Source organism: Balearica regulorum, chromosome 11 (genome assembly GCF_011004875.1).
Source record: "Balearica regulorum gibbericeps isolate bBalReg1 chromosome 11, bBalReg1.pri, whole genome shotgun sequence".
NCBI classification, from domain to species: domain Eukaryota; kingdom Metazoa; phylum Chordata; class Aves; order Gruiformes; family Gruidae; genus Balearica; species Balearica regulorum.
This window is the reverse complement of record NC_046194.1, coordinates 23,333,526-23,349,776: the sequence shown is the minus strand read 5'-3', so window position 1 is coordinate 23,349,776 and position 16,251 is coordinate 23,333,526. Positions and strand designations below refer to the sequence as shown.

General features: G+C 52.1%; 2 protein-coding genes across 3 annotated transcripts in view; one reads left to right on the top strand and one right to left on the bottom strand.

Annotated features, from left to right (window-relative positions):
- The first annotated feature begins 1,253 nt into the window (after positions 1-1,253).
- Positions 1,254-14,262, top strand: LOC104643156 (endothelin receptor type B). 2 transcript variants are annotated; one of them, XM_010312369.2, is made up of 8 exons: positions 1,254-1,561; positions 5,624-6,151; positions 7,501-7,613; positions 8,093-8,297; positions 8,991-9,140; positions 9,915-10,048; positions 10,699-10,807; positions 11,717-14,262. In XM_010312369.2, exons 2-8 carry the CDS (start codon positions 5,702-5,704, stop codon positions 11,864-11,866), a joined length of 1,311 nt encoding a protein of 436 aa, XP_010310671.2. In that variant the 5' UTR covers positions 1,254-1,561; positions 5,624-5,701; the 3' UTR covers positions 11,867-14,262. The 2 variants fall into 2 exon arrangements, with proteins under 2 accessions (XP_010310671.2, XP_075619874.1); XM_075763759.1 differs by lacking the exon at positions 1,254-1,561 and adding an exon at positions 3,214-3,341.
- Positions 14,263-14,986: 724 nt separating this feature from the next.
- LOC104643157 (DNA-directed RNA polymerases I and III subunit RPAC2) overlaps positions 14,987-16,251 on the bottom strand; it is a 7,448-nt gene continuing 6,183 nt past the window's right edge. Inside the window, exons 3-5 of the mRNA XM_075763765.1 lie at positions 16,122-16,198; positions 15,514-15,596; positions 14,987-15,185 (exon numbers count right to left, since the gene is read on the bottom strand). Of these exons, the coding sequence (XP_075619880.1) occupies positions 15,138-15,185; positions 15,514-15,596; positions 16,122-16,198 (208 nt within the window). The 3' untranslated portion in view covers positions 14,987-15,137. The remainder of the gene's footprint in view (positions 15,186-15,513; positions 15,597-16,121; positions 16,199-16,251) is intronic.

The following is a 16,251-nucleotide window of genomic DNA, read 5'->3' as shown; positions in this document are numbered from 1 at the left end:
GATTTGGTCAAAAAAGAGATTAAACTCACTGGAAAGAAGGAAGCATGAACGAAAGATGGCACGATCTCGTTTCTTTACAGAACAGACCAGAGATAACTATCGTAACCTCAGTCTGATCATTTGTAGTCTGGGAATTGCCAAGGTTCAAAAGCTTGGAATTACCTCAGATGTTGGTCAAAGAAACCAGGTGCTACTCTGGGATCTTAGGAAGTCACAAAACCCCCAGGACAAGGATGCTTGGGCAGCACTGGGAGAAGAAGGGCATGCCTTCCAACAGAGGAGATCTTTTTTAGCTGAGGGAGCAGTTCAGAGAGAAATTTATAGAGACACAGAAAAAGAGAAAGCCCAAGGTTTTGGAGGCCAGAGTTTAAAGTCTAAAGAGATCTCAAAAACAAAGGAAAATCAGCATGAGAAATGTGTCCAGCTGTTTTACCACTGCGAGTTAATCTAGCCATTTCTTGTGTTACCTTAAGAAAAGAGCAGTCTTATGATTTCTTGCAAAATCCTCACTAAGAATTTCAAGAGAACTAAATAGTCAAAGATCTATGAAAACATATTTTAAGATATAGTAACTGAAGGCCAACATCGACCAACAAGGCTGAAAACAGCTGGAGTCCAATGTCCCATTTCCAGCAGTGAGCAGCAGAAATATCTGTGCTCCGAACACAGCAAACATCCCATAATGATACTGTGCGGGCGCCTGCTCAGCTCAGAAGCTTACAAGGACCAGAGTAAGACACATTGGGGTCTAAACCCAGCAGCCTCGTGATTGTCCAGGAGGAAAAATATTAACTGGGGCTGCAAGGGGGTCTGCAAACCCAGGGTGGGTATGGACCTCTCCTGAGTTACGTTGCCTGATGTGCTGCTTCCCAGCGCGAATGCGGAGTTTGCAGCGAAGCACCAAAATGGATTTTTCCCATGGAAACTTGTTCATCCGTAAGGCTGCGAATGTGTCTCCCATGTGCAGGTCCCCTCTGCCGTGATTGCGGTACTCATCTTACTCCTGAACATTTGCTGAAAAGCTCCACGGGGAGCGGCTGGCTCTGTACGCTCCGGGCAGAGAAGGCTTTGACGTCTCTTTTCCCCAAAAAGTTGGAACTGCAGCTTCCTTCACCAAAGCACAGCCACGGGGCTCCTCCGAGCCCGTCACTACAACGTGCCGAGCAGGCACGCTGCTCTGCGGCCAGCAGCCTTCCCTCAGCTCCCTCCCTCCCCCTCCAGCTTTATTTGTTTATTATTTTCCTCTCCTTCACAGAGCTGTCCTGCATTTCTCCTGCTTCGCCCTCCTCCTCCATCCCCATCCCGTGCTTCGCCTATTGGTCGCGGGGGCTGCGCTCAGGGGGAGCCCTGCGATTTTCTATATAACCAACCGCGACATTCAGAGAGACCTCAGCAAGTCACGAGAGGCAAGAAACATTCTCCCGAGCACGAGCCCACGCGCAAAAGCAAACTCCAGGATCTACAGCGCTGCAGTTCTCCCAGGGCCCGTGCAGTGGGAAGGAGCCGTGAGAGGGAAAGAAACTGATCCCAGGAGCATCCAAAGTTCGTGGTTACGAGGAAGGTAACTTAACTCCGATGAAAAGCTTTGCTGTTCCATGCGCTAATTTGCAAACGAAATTATTTCCTCCTTCGGGGTGAGTTTTTGCACGTTTTTCAGATCCCCCCACCGGCCCCTGCTCTGGGGGAGGCGTTGAAGGGACCACGGTGCCTGAGCGAGGTCTCGCAGGTGGGCAGGGAGAGGGTGCACGAGAAGGAACCCAGCACACCTCTGGGGAAAAGGTCCGTCTGCTTATGGACCAGGTTGGGTTCAGGTCAGGGAAGCAGCTGGAGATGTGGTGTTACCATCTGCCTTTCTCCCTCTTTTCCCCCAACCACGGCATTTTTGCTGCCAGACATGTTTTTCCACAGAAAAGGTTCACGTTTGGCAAGGTTAGTCTGGCAGAGGAGTGCAAGCGGAGCTGCTCTCGGAGGCAGCCTGCCCAGCTACAGGCAGGACAGCGGGCAGCGTGCCGCGGCACGAGAGGCTGCCCTGGGATGAGGACTCCAGCTGGGATGCGGTCGGCTCTCCTGGGTGAGAGGAATCCTCAGCCCCCCCCCAGCCCGCGCGTGGCACCTTTCAGATGGGAGCAGGCTGTGCGGGGTTTTCAGTCTCGTCTCCTCCCTGGGAACCATTCTCTGATGTCCGGAGACATCAGACATTCTCTGTCTCCAGGGGTTTCAGCTGCCATTTGGGCTGAGCACAGTGTAAAGGGCAGTTCCACCTCCATGCCTCTAAGCTATGTGCTGACAGAGGAGCCCCAGCCAGCCAGGTGGGATGGGGACGGCTCCTTCGGGCACCAAGTCACATCCCCAGATGATCAGCAACATGAGCAAAGCTCAGAGGATTTTTGGGTCCAGCGATACTGCCTTTGGCTTCACATCCGCTGGGCACCGAACAAGCTCCTTGACCCTCCCGTGCCTCAGTTTCCCCCACGAGTGATAAAGAGTTATGCTTTCAAGCACTCTGAGATGCGAGAGGCAGCACGGAGGGCAAGAAGTAAACGGGCCGTTGGACAGGAGAAAACAATGCTTCTCTTTTAGTAAATTGCTGGATTTTAAGGCAAGAAGCAGGAGAAGTGCTTTTCTTTCTTCAGTGCTTTGCAGCTGTGCGCTGGAGGGGACGGTCAGGATGGAGTGAGCCGTGTCCTGTGATACTTACTCACATGAGCTCCTCTGCCAAATCCCCAGGGGCTGAACAGCCACGCCAGGCTCCGCAGTCCTGCATCGGCCGGGGAGGGACACACGGACCCACAGATCGGGGCAGCTGCAGAGGGCACAGGACACAGCTTCCCAGGGATGCTCTGGTTCCCTTCCCTCCAAGCCCCCAGACAGCCCCGAGTGGCAGACACTTGTCTGCACCATCCAGAGCTGCTCCCTCTGAGCTGCCCAGCCTCTCATGGATCCCAGGCAGGAATTCGGAGCTGGGGCTGCTCTCTCCTATGAGCCCCAATGCTGTGGGCGTAGTGGGGAGGAGAGGAGGGGGTTGGTCAGGGCACCCACCAGGAGACAGCTACCCCCCGTGTGGCCTGGGGCAGGATGGAGAGCTGAGGACCTTTAGCAAGGGTGCAGGGTAAAGTCCTGGACCAAGTCAGAGCAGGGATTTGTGCCCAGGTCTCCACTGAGTCGCGTGTGTGGTCCCTTCCGGTTAATTATCCATTCTCTCCCACGTTTTCTTAACCCACTTCCCATCATAGCTGGGTGCCCTGAGCAGGAGTCACAGCTGAGAACAACATCAAAACAGGTCAGAGCAAAGTCCAACCTGGCCAGGTGTCTCCAGGACGGCGGTTGGAGCAGATGCTTAGGTAAATGTCAAGAAGGAGGTGGTGGCGGAGAAAATTCTCCAGTCACAAGGTCCCGGATTTGGCAATGAGCTGATTAGGGATGTGCTGAGACCAGGGATGGTACCAGGACTTTTGTAGCCACCAAGGACCAAGACTGTTCCAGCAAGCAGGTGGGAACATTCCTCTCCACACACTGACTGGTGACAACTTTATAAGTCCTCAGCTTTGAGCAACGCCATGGGCTGAGGGTTTCCCCAGTTTTCAGATCCCGTACAGCTGCAGATACCCCTCGGTGATGGGATACCTACGCGCCTCTGAGAGCAGGACCAGATATGTGCTATTTCCCAGCCATCGTATGGAGACTCTTCTCTAAATGCTCTTCAGGTCATTCAAAACTGCTCTTTTTTTCTCAGCCAGAAATGCCTGTTCTGGCTCGCAGTGATGCAGTTTATCTGCAAGATAAGTTTGCAAAGCTGTTTGAGTCCGCACAGATAAAAGGCACAGAGAACACACAAGATTGCGAAGCACCAGGCATGAATATTTTAGCAGATAGAAGCATGCCTATTGTGAGCTGAAAAGTGATGGGATCTTTAACTTTCCTGTGGTGAAATCGTATCTAAGGTGCAGTTATGAGGATTCAAACTGGAAAAGAAACATGTTTAAAACCTGGTTGTTTTAACAGAACTGAAAACTTAACTCTCTAGTTCATGAGGTCTAAACTGTGATTGAAGGGATTCGGTTATTTTTGGTTATTTTCGACACATAACGGGGAGTAAGTTTTAGGCTTCCTCCTAACACTGCTTGTTTACAGTTTAAAGTACTAAGGACGTGACCGAAGGACATAAGAGGGTCGGGAAGGACTAAGTCTGGTGTAGATTCTCTGGCAAGAGCAGTAGGATGAAACTGAGGAAAGGGCAGATCTGGCAAGGCTGGTTTGTTGGGAAAGAGTCCAGCTTCGTGCTGATTATGCTTCCAAACAAGCAGAAAGGCACAGGCGTTTCTGCAAAGCCTGGCCTGAGTCCGCGACACCTGAGGGACGCACAGCTGTGGTTGTACCTGGTGGGACTCGTGGTTGGCTTGGCCATGCCTTCCCAGAGTGGGAAGAGCATGCTCCCACCATATAAATAAAAAGCTGTGAAGTTTCATAGTTTGAGAAACGTGTTCTTCACCCGCTCTAACCAGGAGACCCAAAATCTGTCCCCATCTGGGCCACAGACAGTGCTGGGGCACAGACTGACAGGGTGCTGACATCTTCCACCGGTGGCCAGATCTGGATCATCCAGAAGCCCCTTCCACAGATTCTCATCATGCCAGGACAGTGCTACAGCCTTCCTCGGCTTTCTCACGTGGTTGTGGAGCTGCAGCTTAGCTAGTCCTGCCTGAAAGCATTCTCTGAGATTTGCAAAGCAGAACCCACTCTCTGATATTTATTAGTCGTGCTCCAGCCTCGGTGAGCTTGAGAGACCTTTTACTGTGTTCAGCAGTCAAAACTGCAAACAGCACAGGGAGATTTATGTCTCTGAGCATTGGGTTGAACGGGCGCAGTGGATTTGGAAAGGAAGTGGTTCAATTAACGACGATAAGGATGGGGAAGGAGGGGCTGTTCTACTCGCACATAAATTGGAATAAGATGTCAGGTATCAATACAGGATTTCTGGAAAAACCCTTGTAGTATTTTTCCATCACGGTTCCCAGCAAGACTGTGCTGAGTCTTTTCGCTTTGCACTGAAAGACGGCACACGTCAGCCCCTGGGATCTGCTGAGGAGTGGGATGTTAGTGCTGCTCCAGTCTTCCCATGGCACAAACTGGAAGAAAAGGTCCACTGGTTCCGTGCACCCCGAGACGTGCAGGTGTCAACAGGGTGGGTGCCCAAAACTGCTACTTCAAACAGTCAGAAATTAAGAAAGAAGTGTGGGGTGGGTGTAAAAAAGGCTGTGCTGGGCAGAAAAGTCGTATTGGCTGGGTGAGCAGCACGACCAACCTCAGAAGGTGCAATAGCTGATTGAACACACCTATTTGAGAAGGGGCAGGTGCCCTCATTTGCTGAAATACTGTGTAAGAGGCATAAAAGACTGCTTGTTTTCCTCTTAGTTTGTGTTTCTGAACAGGCATGTTTAATTTTAGCAGCAAAGCCTCCTACCCACAGGGGTCAGCTGCTTTGACCAGATGGGATCTAAACTGGCGTTATTTCTGATCACTGTGATGATGGGCTTTCTCCAGCAGTTGCTTCCATTCAGTCTCATCTCGTTCCCTCTTTTTCCACTAACCAATTTCTCTCCTTCGTCCCTTTCTCCATCCGCAGATCCAACCAAGACCCAAGCAAGGACGTCCCACGAGCACTGCAAGGACTCCTGCACCCAGCTTTGCCATTTGGTCCTCAATGGCGAGAATCCTATCTCCCACCACGCTAGCCATTTTCCTGACTTGTTTCTTCTTTGGGGCACATGGCCAGACCCCAAGGGCTTTCCAGGAGAGCACCATCCCCTTTGGGGTGCTGAGCCAGGAGCAGGCTTACAGCCTGGTCCAGCCAAGCCTGTTCCAGGGTGCCAAGCTGTCGAACCACTCGGAGAACCTCCCCAGGAGCACCAGCTCTGAGCCGCCCCTGCTGCCCGTCTGCGTGAAGCCTGCAGATATCAGACACATCTTCAAGTACATCAACACCATTGTGTCCTGCACCATCTTCATAGTAGGGATCATCGGGAACTCCACGCTCCTGAGGATCATTTACAAGAACAAGTGCATGAGGAATGGGCCAAACGTCCTCATTGCTAGCTTGGCACTCGGAGACCTTCTTTACATCCTCATTGCTCTGCCCATCAACGTATATAAGGTAAGCTCCCCACGGCACGAGTGCCGCAGCAGCCTGGCGGTTGCAGGGATGGTGTCTGCTCCCACCTGCCTCGGTGCCCTGGGGAATATCTACGCTCTGCTCTTTATCGCAGGCTCCGTTTGTGCAAGGGAGAGGGGGAGGGTGTTCCTGCTCTCCAAAGGATGAGAAAAAAAATGAACAGACGAAAAGCTCAGAGCACATTCCTGGGAAAACAGAGGTGTTGTCAGCTACAGCTGTGTTGTGCACACACACACACAAGCACACAACCTTCCAGATCTTTTAAATCTCATTTAAAATCACAAGAAAAGAATCACTTGGAGTCTCCTGACATTACAACCCGATGTTTATTTCAGCTGAGCAAAAATTAATGTTCTTGTGCACTGGGGACACTTCACCCAGCACTGTTCAGTTAATCAGCCTCAAGCAAATATCTTTTTTATTCTAGCTAAACGTGAAGACTCATCCAGGAATGAGGAAGAAGGCTGTATTATAACATAGGGGCTTCTTTCAGAGGCACCGCCGCCTAAGCTAGGGAGAAGAGGCACAACAAATAATCAGGGGAACCTGAGCTCTGCGTGATGCAGTGGGACAGAGAGGGCCAGGCAGATGTGGGCAGCAGACCTGAGACCCCACTTAAGAGTAGGAGATGTGTTACAACGTCCGTGAGATGTGTCTGGGCTATTGCAGGTCTTTCTCGCCCACTGCTTGAGACAGGCTTTGGTGGGCTGGAGCCAGAGGTTTCTATGAGGGGTTGGAAGGGATGCCATGGGGTGAAGGACTGGGAGCTCAGATTTGCTTGTCAAAGGGACAACCTGCCCTCAGGACATCTTGTCCCCACTGATACCCTCTGCTTGCCCCAGCTGAGCTTGGGGCCACACTGTATGTGTTCGATAAGGAACCTAAGTGTGGAAGAGGGTCAGAGTATGGTAAGGGCTTAAGACTACATGGCTTTGAATGCCACCTGAAAGAAGCTGTCCTTGCTGGATGTTGGCTGTTTCAGAGAATGACACCCATTTTCCCTCTGAAAGCAATCCAAAGCCCATAGTGGCATTTAGGATTCAGCTCCATCCAAAAAAATCATGGGGTATGGATTCAGAACCTGGTGTCTGGACCATCCTTCTATCTGCATGACAACTCATCTCACAACAAGCCCTTTGGGAAATGAATGGTTCCCAGTACAACACAAAATACCGGAGAGCGCACACCGCGTAATCCCAGCGGAGGTAACCTCAGAGTGCTTTCAGCTGCTCTTTGTGGGCTTCTCACACCTTGTGGGTAACCACCCGCTATTACGGGAAGCCGGACACGCTTTCCGGAAGCAGCTTGTTAACCCTGCGGTTCTTCCCCAGCTCTTGGCAAAGGACTGGCCCTTTGGTGTGCAGGTGTGCAAGCTGGTCCCCTTCATCCAGAAGGCTTCAGTGGGCATCACGGTCCTCAGCCTTTGTGCACTCAGCATCGACAGGTAAGAAACAACTTCTACAGCTGCACTGCCCAGCCTGACCCATGTCCTTTCATCGTAAGCAAGAGGCAGACTGAGGGGCGGCTCGGACCCAGGCCAGATTCAGAGATGGGACAGGGTGCTGTCACATAGAGTTGGAATCCGACAGGAACTGACTCTGGTGACAGAGTTTAAATCCTGCTGGAAAAGGTTGAGGGGATGATTATGATGTGCTGGAACAACTGCTGGGGTGGTGGGGAAGGGTGGCACCTCCCCAGTGGCAAGTAGACATTGGCCAAGGATGGCTACCATCCCATTCATCCACTGAGCCCCTGTTGCTGATCTTTCTCATTCCACTGAAGGGGAAGGTTCCGGGGTGGAGGAGGAATGCGTAAGGGAGAGGGCCTTTGAGGACAACTCTAATCTGAACCTTCTCACCCCCTTCCTGATGGCCACTCTTCTCACTCCAATCTGCTCTTGTTGCGTTCCCACACGTTGGGCAGGTACCGAGCAGTAGCGTCCTGGAGTCGGATCCAGGGGATAGGAATCCCCATGTGGAAGGCAGTGGAGGTGATGCTGATCTGGGTGGTGGCCATTGTGCTTGCAGTCCCCGAAGCTATAGCCTTTGACATGGTGGAGCTCAGCTACTGGGAACAACACCTGTGGGTGTGCATGCTTGCCTCTGAACAGAAATCCAGCTTCATGATGGTACGTACCCTGTTCCACCTCAGCTGCAGCACAAGGGAGGGGGAGACACAGGCAACCAGGGCATCCTCCCTCCTTGATCAGAGGCTTAGATGCTTCTGTAAATGGCTTCTTCTAGCCATCGGGGTGAACACAGGCAGAGCAGGATCAGACAAAGCACAGAACACCCAGCATTGCAGTAAGATGGGGCAGACTGGCTTTGAATGTGGGGCCAGAAAACAGGCAGATGGTCCTTAACCTGTGCTGTGTCTTCATGCCAGGACATCATGACCATCTCAGGAAGCTTCAGAACATGTTACACTGTCCCAGCAGGCTGAAGAGTGTCTCCACAACCAGTGTGCATGGGCGATCTTCATCACAGGGTCAGCTAAGGGTGTGAAGGGGAATGAGGACCCTTACAAGGTGTCAGAACTTATCCCACCATGTCTACCAAATAAGCTCCTTGCAACTGTTTCTTGCCCAAGAGTGCTAGATTGGCAGCCGGATGTAAACAGCATTTACTTCTTTACATTAAACGCATGCACCAGCCTTGGGGGAAGATAATCCCATGTGCATTCAGCACAGGAGCTGGTACACGTTCACACAGCAGAAATGTCTGATACAGGACAGCATCGGTGTCAGGGACCGGGTTGGTTCATGCCCCAGGTACCCCCTGCCCTGTCCCCAGTTTCCAGTTGCTCTTTCTTTTGCATGCAGTTCTACCGTGATGTGAAGGACTGGTGGCTTTTTGGCTTCTATTTCTGCCTCCCCTTGGTATGCACTGGCATCTTCTACACCCTCATGTCATGCGAGATGTTGAGCAAGAGAAATGGCATGAGAATTGCTCTGAACGACCACATGAAACGGGTAAGAAAACCTGGAGGGCAGAAACTCCGATATTTCCCAATTTCAATTTCCTGTGGCCCAAAACAGGAGGGAGTGCTGTCGAAGGGGAGAACACGCATCTGTCCCTGTAAAGGACACGTATGAGCTGACATATAGCCTCACAGTGGTCAACGGATATTGGCACACTGATGCAGATGCATGGATTAAAACAGGGCGATGAGCCTTCAGCTCTACAATCCCCAGTGTCAGGGACCACCCAAACCACTAGCCCTATGGCCATGGACCAGCCTGATTTTCAATTTCTTATGGTCATTTATCTCTGGCCGTGCTGTGCCAGCCCAGATCACACCAAACTGGACCAAATGCTTAATGTGCTGTATCACAGGCAAGGACTGCAGGGGAAAGAACAGTTTTGCAGAACAATCCCTTGAGGCAGACTGGCTGGTTGTCACAATAATACAGTGTGAAGGGTGGATGGATGAGGCCCCCGTGTCCCAGGGAGTATCATCATCCCAGCAAAGTCACCTGGAGCAATGGTGGGAAGGGATCTGGTCCATATTGTGCTGCTGGTGGCCTACCCCTTTCTGCAGCCTGGATCTCAGAGTCCTCCTCATGATGCAGGATTTGGGACCTGAAGGTTGTGCTTTGGACTCACAAGAGGTGCCCAGCCATCATCAGATTACAGAAATTACTTGAAGGGCCCTTGCTCAGTACGAGGAGATGGTGCTTTCCTCCACCCGCTCTCCAATGTTCAGCCAGACCATCCCTTCTGTCCTGCCCACCTTCTCTCCACAGCGCCGGGAGGTGGCCAAGACTGTGTTCTGCCTCGTGGTGATCTTTGCACTCTGCTGGCTGCCACTCCACCTCAGCCGCATCCTCAAAAAGACCATCTACGACCAGACGGACCCCAACAGATGTGAACTGCTCAGGTAGGGGCATCAGCAGGAGGGGACCATGCTGGGAGCCCCTGCGGGCACCGGTGGAGGCTGTGCTGGGCTCATCGCGGGCTGGTGGAATTGCCTTCCAAACACCTTGTTTCAATAGCTCCTTTCTAGGTGGCATTGCTCTCCTGATAGGCACAGAGAAGGGGGGAACACCATAAAAAGAGAAGAAATTAAATTTTGAAATGTGTCTATAAAGCTATGGGTTAAAGAGGTCTCCTGGGCAGAGAAACATTCCCTGCAGGGCTAAAGGGACTGCAGCAAGTCTGAGAGCTGTGCACACTTTCTGCCACGTGTTAGGTGCCCGTCTTCCCTTCTCCTCTTTACCCATCACACCAAAATCCAGTTCAGGCCAGACACTGCTACTGTGCTTGAGTTTGAGAACATAAAAGTCACCAGGGGAAATCAGATCTTACGCTTTTGGTTTCCTCAGGAAATGCTCCTGGCAAGAAAAAGTGTTGGGCGATTGCCCAGCTCAGGAGTTTGTGCTGTTTTGTGCTCACCCATTACCAGTCGCTGCCCTCCGTGGAAGCCGGTTCCCAGGCCAGCCAGTTTGCAGGCAGTTTGGGAACCCTCCTCTGTTCTCCACTCAGTGACCTTCCAACACGTCCACCCTCTTCTCTCCCCTCCTGCCTCAGTTTCCTCCTAGTGATGGATTACTTCGGGATCAACATGGCCTCCCTCAACTCCTGCATCAACCCCGTGGCTCTCTACTTCGTCAGCCGGAAATTCAAGAACTGTTTCCAGGTATGGTTGACCCCTCCAGAGCTCCTGGCTACGGTGACCATTCCCAGACACCAGTCCCAGGGGCACAAGGTCGCACGGACCAGGCACGGTGCGGCCAGAGGCACCCCCGTCACGGTGGACTTCTGTGCTTACGGGATGAGGGGGAAGGTGGAGAGCGGTTTGCAAACACACCCAGCTAGCAGCAGCAGAGACAGGTCTGGACCTTGCAGCTCCTGGCTCCCAGACAAATGCCCCATCAGGGACACGCTGGGGCTGCCAGCAGCCCACAGGATTCCCCCATTTGCTCACATACTGATCGTATTTCTCCTCCCAAATTTCCCCCCTGCTACGTGCCTCTCTTCCCAGCTTCAAGTACATGAGAGCTCACCTCGTGCTATGGGGAGGCTTTTGCAGGACCTAGGACAAGCCAAAAATGTCCCTGTCGTTCTGGATCAGAAGCATCCCCACAAACCATTAGACCAGGGACTGGGGCTGCTTTAAACTTCAAACCCAGGTATTTGCAGATAATTTTCAGGAGCAGAGGAGCCCTGAGAGAGGAAGGGGAGGAGATGGGATGGGACGGGATGGGATGGGATGGGATGGGAGTCACCTCCCAGCTGCTGTGGCCAAAAGAAGAGTTGAGCCCAGCTAAGCATTACCTGTATTTTCCGTCCCCCGAGGACGAGAAAACACAACTGCAAAAGGTAGCCGAGATTTCGGTATCTTCATTTCCAATCCACACCAGCCCTGTCTCGGAAAACCTGCTCCCAGCAGATCTGCAGGACAGCAAGGCTCAGAAGTGCAGGCTGAGATTCCCAGCCCGGCACTGCGCAGGCTGACTTGCCAACATCAGTGAGGGAATGTTTCCTCCTCTTTCACCCTGTAGCCCACGGTTGTGACCTCTCCTTCCACCCTCTTGTCTCCTCGCAGTCCTGCCTGTGCTGCTGGTGCCAGAGACCGGCTCTGAGCATCACGCCGACAGACGAGAAGGGCTCTGTTGGGAAGTGGAAAGCCAACGGGCAGGAGCTTGGGCTGGACCGGAGCAGCTCCCGCTTGAGTAACAAGTACAGCTCTTCCTAAAGCCGTGCCACCCGCGGGGCCGAGAGGAGAAGGCACTGTGCCCAGATGGCAGGACCCCTCCATTTCTCTTGCACGGCTGTTTCCCGGCTGGGCCTGAATCGTTTTTGCCTTCGTGTCGTAACCCACGTGGAAGGGCCCCTGGGACTAGCTCTGAACACAGCCTCTGAACCACGCTGATCCGTCCTCCGGTCCGAGCCGCCTCTGGAAGAGGGGGAACGGGATTCAGATCCTTACAGGACTTTTCATTTCCTTGCAGGAAAACCCAGCGATTTACGGCCATTTGTCTCGGGTGGAAACGTGGGGTGGGGAGATATGTGTGAAAAGGGAAGGGAGGTTGAGATGTGGCCACTTTGAGATGGATGTGGGATGAGGAGGAGAGGGGAGCACCGTGAGTCTGGGTCACAGCAGGTAATTCAAGGCCAAGAGATGCACCGAGCAGAGCCAGCTTCAGCCCCAAATCAGACAAGCTGAGGATGCGCATGCACGGATGCAAGGAACGTGCCATCCTCTGTCCTGTCCGTCTCTGCCCTCCTGGCACACACACTGCCCTTCTGCTAGCCCAGGTGCCAGTTTTTAGCCGGTTTGTTCCAACCTGCCCCTCAATGCCAGTCACAGGGCTGCCCTTAATTAAAAAGAAATAATGCCAAATGAATTGGAATTGTCAGAAGACACGATCCAGGCAGAGAGTCAGGAGAAGCAGCTTTCTTTAGAAACAAGATCGTTCCAGACCCAGGAGGGATGCGGCACCAGCTTGTTGTACCAGGACAGGGGGAGGGAAATACTGAGGGGACACAGGAACCAGCTAAAACACACTCAATGCCTCAGAGAAGCAGGAGAGAGCATCAAACTCTGCATGTCCTCCTGGCAGAGAAGCGACAAGCGCCAAAAAGGGTGAAATAGCAAAGAAAAAAAGAAGCTTAGGAGTTTATAGACCTGTCCCTGGTTGCTGCAGCCCTCCTTGCTGCAAAATAAAGTTGGTCCCAGCCTCATCATGTTAAAACGAGCAAAGCACACAGCCATGCAGTTCAGTGCCTGCCAGCAGCTGAGCAAGGGTTGTTCTGTCGCATACTTGCGCGGTGCATGGGAACAAGTGTGTTTAAATGCCCAGCTCCCATTGATTGCAGTGAAGATGGAAGCACCTTGACAATTTCCCAGCAGGGACCTTCGGTCACGCCATAAGGAGCAGTGTCCCGGCCCCCGAGGAGCCACGATCCTCTCATCAGGACAGGCAGAACAGCCAGGACCTGCTAATATTCACAAGGCAGACACCAATTACAGGCACACAGGGGAATCCTTTTACCTTACTTAACCTCCTGGGCCCCAAGCGGCTACTGGCTCTTTTTATGCTCCAGGAGCAGATTTAATCACTCCTGCATTAGCAGCTACACTCAGATCAACATTTTAGCATTAAATGGTTCAAAACCGGTCTCAGATCTGCACATTATTAATATTGCAACAAACAGACTGACACGAATTCATCCCAGCTCTGGACGTTGCTATCACTTGCTGCATGTCTGTTTAACAGTGACTTTTTGGTATCACCTCCCCCTTGTGTTTTCCTCCCAGATGTCTCCTATTAAAACCAATGTTGTAAAGTTTGAGAGGGGAGAGGAGAGCTGAGATACCAGCTGGAAACAATAACCCTTTTAAAGCTCCTACATTGGGTTAGCATCCAGGCAGCATTTTCCTGGCCCTAGAAGGTCTCCCTTAGGCTACAACCAACATCGGGACCAGCGAGTTTCAGCTCAGAGGGGAAGTAGTGAAGATCAGAAAAGAAGGAACACATGCACAAGCTGCTTGTAGCTGCTCATGGAAGTGCAAATGCAAAGGCAGCTCCTTGCTGCCAGCTCCTGTTGCCCATTCACAAGGGAGAGCCGTACAGTTACCGGCATGCCCATCCTTCCCTCGCTTCCTCGGGCAGAGGGTGTCCAGGACAGCGTGGTCCTTCCAGCCCAGCTCAGGGAACACATAACTGGCCCACAGCAGCCCCTGGACATTGGGTTTCAAGACCTGATAAATATTCTCCATGACACCTGGGCTGAGATTGAGCCCAGGTGTACGAGTCTGCTCCTGGCTTATTGATGCCTTCACCCTCTCCCCCTGCCCCAGGAAAACCACTTTACTGCGTTTTTACGTCTCCCTCTTGTCCTGCGTGTGGGACCACGCTGGCATGGGCAGGGTGAATCCCTTGCCGCAAACTGAGAGGCAAAGGAGCCTTGCAGGGTTCAGCTGGCTTCTCGGCCTAACGCCTGCAAACACAACTCCACCACAGCCTGTCAGAGAGACCAAGTCTGTCAATTTGTATTTGAGAGAATGATTTTTCTAGAGAAAACCTGACATTTTACACCCTCCCTTTTATTCCTCCTTTTGTTAATAAAACATGTTGGTGTTTGAAAGGAAAATCTCTGGGCGTTTCTTATTAAGCAGCAGGGGGTCTGCAAAGTCTGCTAAATACTTAATTGAGTGTCAGCAGGTTCCTTTGGTAGCTGAGACCTCCACCACAGAGACAAGCGGTGTCCCCTCTGTGCAGAGCAAACCGGAAAGGTTCACAATCCTGCGCCCGGCACGGAGCAGAAAAACTCCCGCAATTTCATGCCCCATTACACTCAACAAAAGGCTTTCACTGGGCGAGCTGCCAGCAGATCCGAACACGGCCAGGGTTTCAGCCTTGCACCCTTTAAACGTGTGCACGAGTTGTGGCCTGGGTTTGCCTTTGTCTGCGTTCTTCAGGGGGTTAAAAAAGGCAAGTAGTTTTCTTTACTCACCTCACCCCCCAAATGAGCAGAATATCATTTTATAATGATCTGTTTAAAAAGGAAGGCTGGCCCTATCTGATGAAGTCAACTGCGCTGGTACCAGTAACAGAAAGATTTAAATCAGGAGAGGGTGCTGCTGCTCTAAAACCTTGATTTTACACAGCACTGAACCCCTTTGCTTCCTGTGGACTCTGGGGTCGACTAATTCTGTGCACCAGACTACCTCCAAACTCTGGGATCTATACATCGTGGGCAGGAAACAGTAACGACACTCTGAGGGAAAGAAAGAAGATGGAAGAGTGAAAGAGCTGCCTTCGAGCTATCATTTTCCGTGCCTGTGTTGAGCTGAACACAGTGTCACCTCTGCAGCATCAAAATTCATAAACTTTATTATCAGAGAAAATACGGGTTTGCATCAAAGCAGCCATAAAAACCCAACCAACCAAAAACTCTTGACACAGGGAATTCAACACACCGACGTTAGACGCATCCATGGGGACTGCCATCCCCAAATGCTACTGCATCTCTTCCTCCCTCTGGGCCCTGTATTCCTTCATGCTCCTCTGCAAACAAGAGCAAAGGACAAACGTTAACAGCGCGTATCTGAGTGACTCACGTACCACAGTGCCACCACCCTGGTCTGTCCAGGGCCTGGAAACGGTGAGGGACCTGAGAAGCTCTGACAGAGCTCCAGGTACTTTCACAAGTGCCTGGGCTTTACAGTGACTCCAAGGGAAAGGAAGCCAGGCCACGCTGCGGGTCAGGCAGAGAATATCGGAAAAACAAGTGTTTCATGTCAAAAGTGCCTATGACACAGGGCTGAGGCCATTCCTCTCCCCTCTGAGACCAAGAGATAGAAAAGGCCCCTGAGCTCTTCAGGAATAGTCTCACCTCAAAGGTGTTGAGCACGTGTTGGCAAACACCCATCAGGTCGTTCAGCCCCTTCCGGAATGGCTCAACTGCGGGAAGGGTTCCTTCAGGAAAGAAGATGCGTTAGTGAAATGGGAGGTGGCTTCCAAAGGGGTTGGTAGCCCTCTTCCTCGCCGCTCCGAGGCAGCCCAAGGGCAGTCCCCATGACAGAAACAAATTATCTCATTGTCAGCACACTTTGGCTTTCTTTTCCAATCCCCGTGGTGATTTAGGGGCAGATGGAGCACCCGTCGCCTGTGACAGTGAGTAGCAGATCGACTCCACCCCTGCACTGCAGTTCGGTGCCTGCCGCCAGCCAACCCAGATACCAGGGACCAGGCAAGGCTGTGGGCTCCTCGGGGCTCGGCTGGCTCAGCCCTTCAGCTGGGAAACAGAAGAGCTGTAGCACAACGGCTCAGAGCAGCCCCTCCAGCTGAGCAACAGGGCACAGCAGTTGCAGGTGGCTAGCAGAAAAGGGGGAGAAAAATGCTTTTCTTTATTTAAATGACTCATGGGGGAAACCTGACATGAGCAGGGTGAATTCCACAAAAAAAGGGCCCCGGACACAAAGGAAACACACACATCCATACCTCTGGTCTGGATTCGGAAGTTGATCTTGCTTTCAGAGGGGTGTGTGATGCAGTAGCCACAGAACTCCACATCAGGGCTGCAGGAGGGGAGAGAGGAGAAGAGAGCAGTGAAACCCAAGCCAATCCACAG